General features: G+C 42.4%; 1 protein-coding gene across 2 annotated transcripts in view; it reads right to left on the reverse strand.

Moving 5' to 3' along the window:
• The window catches only part of STOML1 (stomatin like 1), a 92,341-nt gene extending 80,313 nt beyond the window's left edge, over window positions 1-12,028 (reverse strand). Inside the window, exons 1-2 of one of the 2 annotated variants that reach the window (XM_069624595.1) lie at window positions 11,830-12,028; window positions 7,559-7,799 (exon numbers count right to left, since the gene is read on the reverse strand). In XM_069624595.1, coding sequence (XP_069480696.1) covers window positions 7,559-7,715 — 157 coding nt within the window. In that variant the 5' untranslated portion in view covers window positions 7,716-7,799; window positions 11,830-12,028. Of the gene's footprint in view, window positions 1-7,558; window positions 7,800-11,829 lie in introns of those variants that run through there. The other variant, XM_069624596.1, reaches the window with a different exon arrangement.
• Between the last annotated feature and the right edge of the window lie 2,031 nt (window positions 12,029-14,059).

The raw sequence follows: 14,059 nt of genomic DNA on the forward strand, positions 1-14,059 counted from the left end.
GTTTTTCTGTCCCCATATGTTGATCAACTCTTGTCCTCCTCTTATTTTTGGGAAGCCTCCCTGCCTCCTAGATCTCTGGGTCCACTGGTGCCCACACACTAGACCTGCAGGAGGGTGCAGCCTGGGGATGAATAGTATTTGGCAAAGCCCCAGAACTTCCACCAAGAGGCTGGAAACCTGAGCTTGCTTAAAGGCTCAAACCCGGCTTCTGCGTCACTTGCGTGTCCCACAGTCCTAGCTGCTGACTGAACCAATTTCAGGTTCAGACACCATCTTGGAGGTCAAATGGGTGTTCAGGATGCATCGAGAGGTCCACCCTACCTCATTCTCTTGCAGACTGACCATGGCTGTGGCACCGCTTTGCCCTGTGGTATGTTGCCATGAGGTCCAGTGAGTCAGTAAGAATTTAAGCATTTTCCTCCAGCAAGGCTATCGTACAGAGGCACCATATCCTACAAGGCCATCAGTACAGTGGCTCATGCTCAGCATATTAGGACTCCTTGTACAGGCAGTAGAGTGGCTCCAGTCCTCCCCCTTAAATCTAGGGCAAGGTAGGGTTGTCAGGGATAGGATGGGATAAGAAAGGATCTGCAATCACTACAACAAATGAGCAGAGAAGCCAGACTCCCTAGTCATCATAAAATCAGATCAGAGAGAAGCAGAGGTTACGCTTTGCAGTCATCTTAACAGGGCAGGGGATATTTAATGAGCAAAAGACCACTTTTTTGATAGGGGCTTGTGGGATGTGGTCAGAACATAGTGAGAAAAACAGTTTCCCAAAAAACAAGCTACCTATTGGTGTCACACACTTAGACTCAAGGTCTAGACAAGGATTTGGCACATCTTGAAAACAATCTTGTGTTGAAGCAAATATCACAAGATATAACACATAGGCTAGTATTTTACCACAAATATATTAAATTTTATTAATCATCATAAAATATTGAGCCCAGTGGGTCCAATTATTAAAAGAACACACAGAACAATGGAGATCAATCACAATCCTGTTAAACAGCATGAAATATTCATGTAGAGATGATTATGTGAGTCAACTTGCTTCATCCTGATCCTATATCAAAAACACTATTGTTTTATCAAGGTGGTGTTAGTAATTCTATAGGTGACTTTATCAACATGAATATTTTCATAGTGCAGCTATTGCCAAAGTCCCCAGTTGGTATGTGGGCATAAGCCCATCTATATAAAGTGTCGACAGGATGGCTCTGTTTCCAGCCTTATAAGCACAAAAAACAAGAACGTTTTTTTTAGCATTTATAGATGACTGTTCTCCATTCGGCAAGTATAGGACCAAATAAGGCTTTCATCAGGACACGATAGAGAGGTGTTTTTGACCCAGACCCCAAGGTCTTCACAGTGGGTTTCGAATGTTGACTGGTATATCTCTAAAGACAGACAAACAAATAGATTAAAAACTAGCTGTGTTCAAAATATCATTCATAAACATGCCTCATCACCATTTCTATGACCTGCCCTGTCTTCTATTGATCGTTGTGCACCCAAGAAAAAATCTTTACGTGGTTTCCCATGTATGACTATGACAAAATTGAATTAAGTGAACTATTTTATGTTGTCTTTGTTACCACTTTTGGAACACCTTAGTGTGCATATACATTTACTATTTTTGCATAATTCTATTTCTATTGATCATTTCATTATGACAAGGTGTTTTTTTATATTTTTAGTACCTTATAGTGTAGCTGAAGTTTGATATTCTTCAAAAAGGTTATTTCGAGGTCTTAAAATCCCTCCTGCATTTCTGTAACAACGGAATGTGTCAAGAACTTGCCTTCCATGATTGAAATGGGAACAGAAGAAAAAAGTGCATGTGATGCACATGAGATGTGATGACGCTATCTCATAAAACCGACCTACATATTAAGATGGAGATATGTATCACTCTTCCTACCTTCCGTGAGCAGTGGATACGCTGCCGTCGGCGAAGAGTTAGTTAGTGAACGATCGGCGTGATGCAGAAATGATGACATCTGTTTCAGACGCCGTTAAAGGAACTCCCCGTGCTGCAAGATAGCGGGGGCACATAAGAAGTTTGTAAGGTAAAGCGTTTCTAGTGCATACTACGATGTAAAGAAACGCCGCATGCAGACAAGCTTACTATTGCGAGGAGAACGGGACTGCTACTTCTCTCCCTCAGACGATCGCGTTGTCTGTACGGAACGTCACGATGGTCATGTGATCATTTTTACGCCTTTCTAAAGGTTAAAGACCTGACGCTGACGTGATGACGTGTTGTTTATAATGGTGGCCGGATGGATTAGAAATATACCCCGGCCATCTTGAAGTAACTTGTTGTATAGCTAATATGCCGCCATTTCAAAGTCAGCATGAGCAGCATGGCAAAATGCTGTATATATCAAAAGGGCAAAGTATTGGTATCATTGTAAGATAATGTTGAAAACCGCATGTTCATGCTGATTATAATGAAGTGAAATTACATTGTTGCAACATTATGTCTCATAAATACAAGATTGAAGTTTTTTTAGACATGGATAAACCCTGACTTTGAGGATATTCAAAACTGAAAAACAGGGCAAAGCTAGTTGCCACGATGTTATTTGTGTAAAAAAAGGTTCCATTCAATATACAGATTTAGTCCGCTGTTGACCGAGTCTTGTTTGTGGATCCATTTTTGTTCTAGTTTGCGTAGATTGAGGTCCCTATCTCCCCCTCGGGGATGTGAATCGAGAGTTTGTAAGACAAACCAGGTGAGATCATTGAAAGAGTGTTTCATTTTGCTATAATGATCTACTAATGGTTTGTCTTTGATATTGTTTTTGATACATGAATGATGTTCCCCTATTCTCGTTCTGATGGTACGTTTGGATTTGCCGATGTACATAAGGTTACATGGACAAATAATGCAATAGATTACCCATTTCGTTGCACAGTTGGAGAAGGATTTTAAAGTCCATGTTCCCGTTTTTACTTCAACGCTTTTGACATTTTTAGTGAAATTGCACATTAGGCATTTTCCACATTTAAAATGGCCTACAACTGGAGGAAGACTCCATAGTGTTGATTGAGTCAATGGCGTGGTCGGTTGTCTGGGATACGTATGAACCAATCTATCCCCGATATTTTGTAACCGTTTGAAAGCAAAACGGGGAGGAGGAATAGAAAAAGCTTCAGTATTTATCATTTTCCAATGTTTGAGAATAGTTCTCCTCAGAGCATTACTGATCGGGGTGAAGGTTGTTACACAGGTGATTTTTTCCAACTGCGTGCGATCCTGTTTCACAAGACAGGCAGCTCTAGGAGTGTTTTTAGCCCTTTTATAGGATCTTCTGATGGTATGAGATGGATAGCCCCTTCCTTTTAGGTTATTTTTTAGTTTTTCGCTATGGACTAGGAATTCTTGTTTTTCTGAACAGTTTCGCCTAATCCTCAGAAACTGTCCGAATGGAAGGTTTTCTTTAAGTGAGTGAGGGTGGAAACTTTCAAAATGCAAGAGTGTATTTTTTTGAGTCGGTTTTTTATACAGACTGGTTCCAATGTTATTATCAGAAGTACGGTATATGAGAAGATCCAGGAAAGGAATTTCTTTCTTATTGGCTTCCCACGTGAACTGAAGCGATAATTCGCATTGGTTCAGCCAAATATGGAAACTGGTAAGTTCTTGCATCGTACCGCGCCAAATCATAAAGATGTCATGAATATAGCGGTACCATGCGTGGAGATTTTTCTCAAAAGGATTCGTGTCGTTGTATATATGAATGTTCTCAAAATGATCCATATATAAATTGGCCAAATCGGGGGCAAAAGTAGCCCCCATACTTGTGCCATTAAGTTGTTGGTAAAAGGAGTTTTTGTGAATAAAGAAATTTTTTGTGAGGGCAATATGTATGCACTCTGCAATGAATGCTGACGGAGGTTGTTTATCAGTCCGTGTTTCCAACAGTTTGAACATTACGTCAATACATTTCATCTGCGGTATATTAGTATAGAGTGACGTGATGTCAAGAGTGACAAAAACGTCATCTGGTAGTATAGTGACGGAGTGCAAGATGTTTATCATTGCAGTGGAGTCTTGAATATACGATTTCATTTTTTTGACAAACGGTCTGAGGAACACAGATCCCCATAAAACAATACCTCCACCTTTGTCTGCCGGTTTTATTATAAATAAGGGATTAGTTTCCAAACTTTTCTCTAATTCTTCAAATAGTAGTGATTCAGACAGCTCTACAAATATCCCCAATTCAAGTGGCATCACTCAACCCCAAAGAGGACAACAACAGCAGTTTTTTCAACGGCGAGGAAATCGGGGAAGAAACAGACAATGGGGCAATCACGGGATGCGGACCCGCCAATGGATCCCCCCGTCAACATGGTAACCCCGATTTTCAATTTAAGCAAACACACACTATTGCCTGATGAAATAAAACTTCTGTCTAAAGGTCTATCTTTCGTTCCGGCATCTCGAGCAGACTTGTTTCAAACAGAAATCGAAATGAGAAATTTCTTTCGTGCTGTTAGACTACGTTTTTTCTTTCATGATAAAAATGATCCAGTTCCAGAGAGTGACAATAAATCTGGAAAAAAACCACCCTCTAATTTCACCCCCCTACAATCTATGGTATCTCCTGAAATTTTGGCCTTTGAAAATAGAATATTAAGAGATATGAAATTTCTCTATACCAACAAAAATAAATACACATATAATCTCTCAAAAGCAGAACAACTGGCTTTAAAAAATTTGGAAACTAATCCCTTATTTATAATAAAACCGGCAGACAAAGGTGGAGGTATTGTTTTATGGGGATCTGATCTCTATGATCTAGAAGTTAACAGACAACTATCCGACCCAATGGTCTATAAATCCATTCTATCAGACCCCACCACAAAAATCATGGAAGAAATCGTTAGTCTCATGACACATGCGGCCCACCAAGGGTGGATAAATGATGATGAAAAACTGTTTTTGGTGAACAAACATCCAGTCACCCCGGCTTTTTATTGCCTACCAAAAATACACAAGAACTTAATATGTCCTCCTGGACGACCCATAGTTTCCGCTATAGGCTCACTGTTGGAACCTCTGTCAGTCTATGCAGACGTGTTCCTCAGACCGTTTGTCAAAAAAATGAAATCGTATATTCAAGACTCCACTGCAATGATCAAAGACAAACCATTAGTAGATCATTATAGCAAAATGAAACACTCTTTCAATGATCTCACCTGGTTTGTCTTACAAACTCTCGATTCACATCCCCGAGGGGGAGATAGGGACCTCAATCTACGCAAACTAGAACAAAAATGGATCCACAAACAAGACTCGGTCAACAGCGGACTAAATCTGTATATTGAATGGAACCTTTTTTTACACAAATAACATCGTGGCAACTAGCTTTGCCCTGTTTTTCAGTTTTGAATATCCTCAAAGTCAGGGTTTATCCATGTCTAAAAAAACTTCAATCTTGTATTTATGAGACATAATGTTGCAACAATGTAATTTCACTTCATTATAATCAGCATGAACATGCGGTTTTCAACATTATCTTACAATGATACCAATACTTTGCCCTTTTGATACATACAGCATTTTGCCATGCTGCTCATGCTGACTTTGAAATGGCGGCATATTAGCTATACAACAAGTTACTTCAAGATGGCCGGGGTATATTTCTAATCCATCCGGCCACCATTATAAACAACACGTCATCACGTCAGCGTCAGGTCTTTAACCTTTAGAAAGGCGTAAAAATGATCACATGACCATCGTGACGTTCCGTACAGACAACGCGATCGTCTGAGGGAGAGAAGTAGCAGTCCCGTTCTCCTCGCAATAGTAAGCTTGTCTGCATGCGGCGTTTCTTTACATCGTAGTATGCACTAGAAACGCTTTACCTTACAAACTTCTTATGTGCCCCCGCTATCTTGCAGCACGGGGAGTTCCTTTAACGGCGTCTGAAACAGATGTCATCATTTCTGCATCACGCCGATCGTTCACTAACTAACTCTTCGCCGACGGCAGCGTATCCACTGCTCACGGAAGGTAGGAAGAGTGATACATATCTCCATCTTAATATGTAGGTCGGTTTTATGAGATAGCGTCATCACATCTCATGTGCATCACATGCACTTTTTTCTTCTGTTCCCATTTCAATCATGGAAGGCAAGTTCTTGACACATTCCGTTGTTACAGAAATGCAGGAGGGATTTTAAGACCTCGAAATAACCTTTTTGAAGAATATCAAACTTCAGCTACACTATAAGGTACTAAAAATATAAAAAAACACCTTGTCATAATGAAATGATCAATAGAAATAGAATTATGCAAAAATAGTAAATGTATATGCACACTAAGGTGTTCCAAAAGTGGTAACAAAGACAACATAAAATAGTTCACTTAATTCAATTTTGTCATAGTCATACATGGGAAACCACGTAAAGATTTTTTCTTGGGTGCACAACGATCAATAGAAGACAGGGCAGGTCATAGAAATGGTGATGAGGCATGTTTATGAATGATATTTTGAACACAGCTAGTTTTTAATCTATTTGTTTGTCTGTCTTTAGAGATATACCAGTCAACATTCGAAACCCACTGTGAAGACCTTGGGGTCTGGGTCAAAAACACCTCTCTATCGTGTCCTGATGAAAGCCTTATTTGGTCCTATACTTGCCGAATGGAGAACAGTCATCTATAAATGCTAAAAAAAACGTTCTTGTTTTTTGTGCTTATAAGGCTGGAAACAGAGCCATCCTGTCGACACTTTATATAGATGGGCTTATGCCCACATACCAACTGGGGACTTTGGCAATAGCTGCACTATGAAAATATTCATGTTGATAAAGTCACCTATAGAATTACTAACACCACCTTGATAAAACAATAGTGTTTTTGATATAGGATCAGGATGAAGCAAGTTGACTCACATAATCATCTCTACATGAATATTTCATGCTGTTTAACAGGATTGTGATTGATCTCCATTGTTCTGTGTGTTCTTTTAATAATTGGACCCACTGGGCTCAATATTTTATGATGATTAATAAAATTTAATATATTTGTGGTAAAATACTAGCCTATGTGTTATATCTTGTGATATTTGCTTCAACACAAGATTTTTTTCAAGATGTGCCAAATCCTTGTCTAGACCTTGAGTCTAAGTGTGTGACACCAATAGGTAGCTTGTTTTTTGGGAAACTGTTTTTCTCACTATCATCTTAACAGGGCAGACAATCTATGCAAGAGGGAGTGACGATATCTTAATCCAGACTTCACTGAAACTTATCCGCATGAAGACAATTTCACAACAGATTGCACAAACATAGTAGATATCTAGAAGCAACTCTTACAGTGCCCCCCCATAAACTGTCTGAGAATGATCTGAAATATCAGCATGAGTTGTTTTAGTCGAGACATACCGTGCTCATATAATGGAACTCTTAATTATCGTTCGAAGGAGCCTTTGGGATGCATGTATATGCCAACTCAGTTGAGTGCACCTTCAACACTCTGGGTGTTTTCTATGCTAGAACTAACCCAATGGAGCTTGCAGAACCATTCACTCACCTGGAAATTCACAGGCTGGGGTTGCTTTCGAGAGGGGATCGTAGGTGCTCTCAGAAGGTCCAAAGTGAAAGAGCCTCTTCTGTGATCCATAGATGCTGGACAGTGAACCTTCACAATCCCCCACAGGGAGAGCCTGGTATCCCGAGCGACCAAACATGTTTTGTGATGGAAACCCCAATGGCTGTGTCTGAGGCAACTCCAATGGGAGATCACCGTTCAGGGTACCAGGAAGGGTCAAATGCTGTATGTGGAAAAGAAAGAAATGTTACAATTCTCCAACAATCACAGCGTGTGGTACTCATAAGATTACAAAAAAATAAGGTATTCAGCAGTGCCTCAACCATCCAATTAAACAGAACAGAGAAGTCACCTAGGTTTCCGTGTTGCACAATATATGCGTACATATCGTGTTAAGATGGAGGCATCAATGGCCTATTATCCATAATACTGGTGTCTGTATATGCATAGTGGTCTTCCTATACCCCTTCCTCGTAAATGATCCTTGCGCTACACCAGCAGGGAAGTCGGGGGTGGGGGGAATACCTAGCTAGGAGATTCAAGAGTAGACTCCACAACCTACAAGGAACAGAAGGTTGCAAGTTGGCTTCCGATTGATATGCAGGACTACTACTGTACTCGAACATGGCTAGAAGGTGCAGTGGAGTAGTAAGTCTGTGCGTTAGAGTATTAGTCGCAAGCTTGCTCTGAGTGAGGGATTGAGACGTTGCTTCAAATAGGATCTGTTGGAAACTTGGATAGACTAAAAGGGCAGCTGGAAGTAATACTCCAGTGGGTGGTCTCCAATGTTGGCCAATAATTAAATCCCAGAATATCTGTAAACAGAAGATTGTGCATTGAACCTATGGATAGGAATGTTATGTTTACAGAATTAGATAAAATGCAACAGATGTTTTAGGAGGGAAAAATGTATGCTATATTTAATAGATAGATAATGCTTTATGAATATTTGAGTATTTATGATTTTATGGAAGCGTTTTTCCCCCAAATTACATCAGTTTTGGCTGTTCATATTCTGAACACTGCACGCAAGAAGTAGTATGAATTTTAATGCAACTAAATACAAGTAAATACAAAATGGAATCCTGCAGACGTCTATCACCCTCTGTGTCAATCTCATGGCCTCACAACATGGAATTAAAAACCTTGCTGGGTTGGTGATCCCTTCCGTCTGGGTGAACTTGGTCAGTTGTGTAGTGTGCACTGCAGACTATCCCCCATCTTCAGGATGATCGGCAGGTTCAATTCTATTTGGCGAACAGGTGGTGCATGAAAATTTTGAAGAAGATAGAAACATCTGCTTCAAGGTGAACACCAAGTGCAGGAAAACCCCACTGAGCAGGGTCACAGAGGTTGAACCCTGGCTTTCTGGAGGCAATCCCCCTCGGGTAATGCTTATATTGCCTCAAGAATTGACTGATAATTCGGTGCACCTGGGAATGCTGAATCAGTCCACCAACCAACAGCAAGAATTCTCCCTAAATGGCCAAAACCAGTACACATTACCCTGGCTGCGAAACAATTACATTTGTGGCTAAGAGCACAGAAGGTGAAGTTCAATGCGTGATGCCTGACCCATGAGGGCTTCCATCAAACAAGCCACTTTTTTTAACAGACATTTTTTAGATAAATACCTCACGGCTCCCCCAGGATAAGACCACAGGAAATCTCATGTAGACATGCGATAAATGAGGTATTTAATCATTCTCAGTGCAGCTGCAAAAAAACGGCATACCATCCACAAATCCTTATGCAATGTAGACATGGTTTCCTAAATGAATAGAATCCTGCATACCAGCAACTAGACGAGATTCCTTTAAACCGGCATAGTGTCAGCGCCATGATGCCCCTTCTGTGCACAATTTGCGCTTCAGAAATATTAACTTATGTTCCACCATTTTCTATGTGACAAATGGAAAAATTCTAAGTGGTATCGTCAAAGTACTTGTCTCTGCTTTGATATACCCTCATGTTGTAAGACCTGCGATTAGGAAGTGGCAAACATGCCATTTTCACCTCCGAATTTACAGCCTAGACTACATCAACTTCCTCTATCTAGGCACCCCTGCCTTTCAGCTCAGAAAGCTCTCGTAGATTCAAAACTCCGCAGCAAGGCCCCTCCTTTCCCTCTCCCCAAGAGAACACATCTCCCCTGACCTCAGGGCCGCTCCACTGGCTTGCGATCAGCTGACTAGACACTTTCAAAGCCATGTGCATCACCCACCATGCCCTCCACAAGAAAGGCCCTGAATTCCTCCAAATCAACCTCACATTGTACCAACCCAACAGAAATCTCAGATCTGGCTCTGCACACCTCCTAGTGATCCCCCCCTTTCAATTTCACAAAAATAGGAGGATCCTCTTTCTCCGTTCAAACTCCCACACCCTGGAGCTCCCTTCCGCTCAACATCAGCCTCTTAGAGGACCATCTCTCCTTCAGGAAGGCCCTCAAAACCTGGCTTTTACGTCCTGCAACCTGACAAACCCTTCTTCTGCAAAAACAAAAGCGGTAATGGCTGGAAGGTTTAGAATTAATCTTAAACTCTGGCATTGCTCTGGGCAACCCTCTAGACCATCATTCTTCGCCTGCCAAGACATTACAAAAGGGGAAGAGTATACGCAAATCAGGCTTGTTCCCACGCCAAAAGGGTCAGGCCGGCCCGGACTGCTTGGTTACATCCCTTCTGCATGAGACCACAGGCATCCCCAGATATGTTTCGGCCTCGTTGGGCCTCATCAGTGAGGAGTAGCTTGGCTCTCTTGGCCCAGCAGGCACAGAACCCACGTCTGGGCCTACCCATCCCACTCTGGGTGACTAAGCAAAACAAAAGAGGTCCCTTCTTCTGCACAACCTATATAAGGACACCTAGGCTGCGATATCTTGTTCCCTCTCCTTAGTCCCGGATTGGTCTGTGATTCGAATCACATGACCATAAGACACACACCTCAGTGACTCACTCAAGACAACCTAGCCCGGGCAGCCGGCTTTGGGCAAGAGGCAAATCGTGACTCCCTGGGGCAGCTCCCATCCCCAGTTGGCCCAGTTTTACACATGGGAGCCCCTAAGCAGGTCACAAAACCAGCCATTATCAATTGCCAGGTAAGAGATGATGTCCTTAATTCTAATACTCTGTGGTGCGTGCACCCATGACTCTGCCGGGATCTCACTTCCTCTCCCACGCTGATCTGTCTCCTTTGGCACCCGGCACCTGAAATACCCTCTGATTTCGGCCCCAGATCCTTTCCCTCCCAGCCACACACCTGCACTGCCTCCCGGCAACCCTTGCACTTGGGTTTGTATCTGCTACTCTACAGTCCCCTTCCAGCACTTATTAGACACCCGTTGTCTACACCTTATTCTTGCACTTACCACCTACTGGCTGCACTACCCTTTCATTCTTTTTCTATTTGTTCAGCACATTCCACTCCTCCCCTGCCTCTCCCTCTCTCCTGCACTTGTACGTTTGCAACGTCACTGGGCCTAGTAAGATCATTGTTTTGTCCTCCCTTGTTCCCCCCGCTTGCCTCATCGTGCTCTGAAACACTTGTGAATGGGCGCGATACAAACAAAATATCATACATACACAATTCTAGAATGTTCCTATTTACCAATGCATATTCAAGTAGATTTCGCTTTTTAAAAATGGCAGTAATTTACCAGGATATTTCCAATTAGCAAAACCAAGTTTGCACAATCTCGTAATTCCAAAATCTCAAATCAACCCCAAATGGCATGGAGAGCAAGCTGCAGTCAGGAAACCATGCATGCCCCAACTTCCAGGAGGTAACATGTATCCCTACACCCCAAAAGAATGCTAAGATGTCTACATCAATGTTCCCTTCTAAACCCATAGAACCTTGCTTTTGGAATATTTGATTTGCAATCCTGTGGACTGAATAAGCTACCCCAGTGGAGAAGGGGTCTTTTTCAGAGATCTAGTACATGGAATAGAACAGCAGGCCAGGCAGGTGTACACCTTCTGTGCTACTGTATCACACTGCATGAAACTTTATAACATCCTAGCTGTTATGCTGCATCTATATACCGGATCACACATGACACCAAATATCCTCGACGTTCTCCCCTTTTTACACTACTGTGCACTGCATGACACATAACTTCCTCGCCATTATACCACCTTATTCTGTGCCACTGTGTCGCGCTGCAGAGCATAAACAATAGCTAGGGAACGCTCTCTTACTTCCTCGTGCCCCCATCTCACTACGTGTTGACAGCTAGGGACAGAACACACCTGGGGCGGGGGCGCTCCTGCGTGGTAGCAGCAGTCAGAGAGAGGTGGGGGAGGGGGCTGCTAGTGGACCCTCCTGACTCCATGTCCTGCTCCCCGTGTGCTCTGCGCAGCAGCAGCAGCTATCACTGACGCCTCTTGTGCTTCCTGGTTTGTTATGGTTGTTGCCAGCGGGTTTCTAACAGGAAGTAGCGGCGCACGCAGAGCAGGGGAGAGCGCGTCTGTTCTGAGCATGTGCAGCAAATCTCTTTGCTCCTACATACGCAGGAGCTCAGACACAGGAGGGCGGGTCGCCTCTTTCTGAACTACTGCCCGGGCTCTTTTAACTGAGTTGTAGCATTGTAGTTATATATTCAGCTTGCTAATGCCCCATGGCACGTGTCACACATATGCTTCTTGAGTAAATCATTTGACACTATGGTTTAAAAGGAGTTCTAATGCCAAATTTAATGAGTAGGATAAACATTGAAGCAGTCTGATTATCAATAGCAATATAATTAAATACATTGATTAAAATAAAATAATATAAATACCTGAAATACACATGTTCAACCAAACTAGATAAAAAAGGTCAGAAAAGATCAATGCCCAAAAACTGGTCACGACGAACCCCAAAGATGAAAAACAAGACACCACAAATGCACACATACTGCACGAGTGACCGGAACAGATATAAATCACATACAAAAAAGAACGAAACTAAAAACACTGAAACATAACTGCACAGCTAGAAATGAATCCTGTACATATACCCACCTCGATCTGTATCAGCCTGTGCACCAATAATCAATCAAAAGTGTGCAACATTAATTTAACATAACGTTTCCTTATCCTAGAGCTGTACATGTTTGAACTCTTCAAATAACATCCAACAAGTGCAGCTTATAAGCTCCGTCAGCAGGTTCTAAAATACTCCATCAACTCGAGTTACGGCTGTTTGGTGGCCATCGATTCGAAAAAAGAGGCCAAGCCTTCTTCAGGGCGAAACACCAAACTTAACAAAGGGGCCGCCAAGGGGTGTTAGTAGGTCTGGAAAACATCCGGGGCTAGTGCTACGCTAATGTCGGTACTGTCGAGACTCGGGGCTAGCTAGTCTTTTGGTTGTAGCTCCTGAGCTTCTATCTGGGGCTACAACAAAAGACCTGGGGCTATAGCCCCCTCAGCCCCTCCCCTAGTAACGCCTCTGGGGCCGCCAATAGGATAATACCTTTCTGGAAAATAATAAACAATAGCGAGCAGGGTCGAACAATGGCCCAAGGTAAAGAATTACACAGTGAAAAACAATTGGAAAGACTGCCCTCAGCATACGTAGCGTACACGGGTATACACCATTACTGCATGAAATCTTTAAGAGCACGGAGTTCGAAGACCGCAGCAGTCCTTGCTGTTTCGGGTGTCCCCTCATATGGGGGAGCCCAAAAGAGGACAAGGAAATCCTCAGCCAAATATTCTGAAACCATGGCGCTTCAGTTAAGAGTGTCTTTGAGCTGTCAGTAGACAGTCAGAAGGGAGGTCCCAGGCAACTGACTGAAAACTGGGGGCCCTGCATTGGTACCATGGAATAGTGTCACCATATGTAGCATCACTTAGCCTAACTGACATAGCATGGCACAACAATGCATACAAGTTGGAGAAGGCATGTTTTGCATGAAGAAAAAAATGAAGGCGGCCAACGTTGATGCTTCCAAAGCGACAAATGGTGTCCCCAGATGTTATTTTGTGGGATGTTTGCAAGGCATCGTAACAATGGCCATATGAAATCCTTCTACCTCCCACACTAGCCAACAACACAGCTCAACACACAACTCTAGAACCGAACAACAGAAGTGAAACAATGGAACATGCACCAAGTGAAAACACATGTCTACATTAATTTCTCTAAACAGCACTCAAACCCACCACAGACACACCAGCACAACTTCCCACACTCCTTAAAATCACTATGATAGACACCACAGACAATCACACAATTTTCGTTAGCAACTTTGAATGCACAATAACCACTACTCTAAAAAACTCACAACATATATTATGTTATGTTATTTGGCATTTATATTGCGCTCTATGGGGCTGATTCATGTAATTATTTGCACCGAAAAACGGGGATTTCTGTGCCATTCTGCCCGCAAATCCCCATTTGTTAAACAGGGATTTGCGGGCAGAATGGCGCACAAATCCCTGTTTTTCAGTGCAAATTATTCCATGAATCAGCCCCTATATATCATTGGTATGA

The sequence above is a fragment of the Ambystoma mexicanum genome, chromosome 11 (genome assembly GCF_040938575.1).
Source record: "Ambystoma mexicanum isolate Mex_15411 chromosome 11, UKY_AmexF1_1, whole genome shotgun sequence".
Classification (NCBI taxonomy): Eukaryota; Metazoa; Chordata; class Amphibia; order Caudata; family Ambystomatidae; genus Ambystoma; species Ambystoma mexicanum.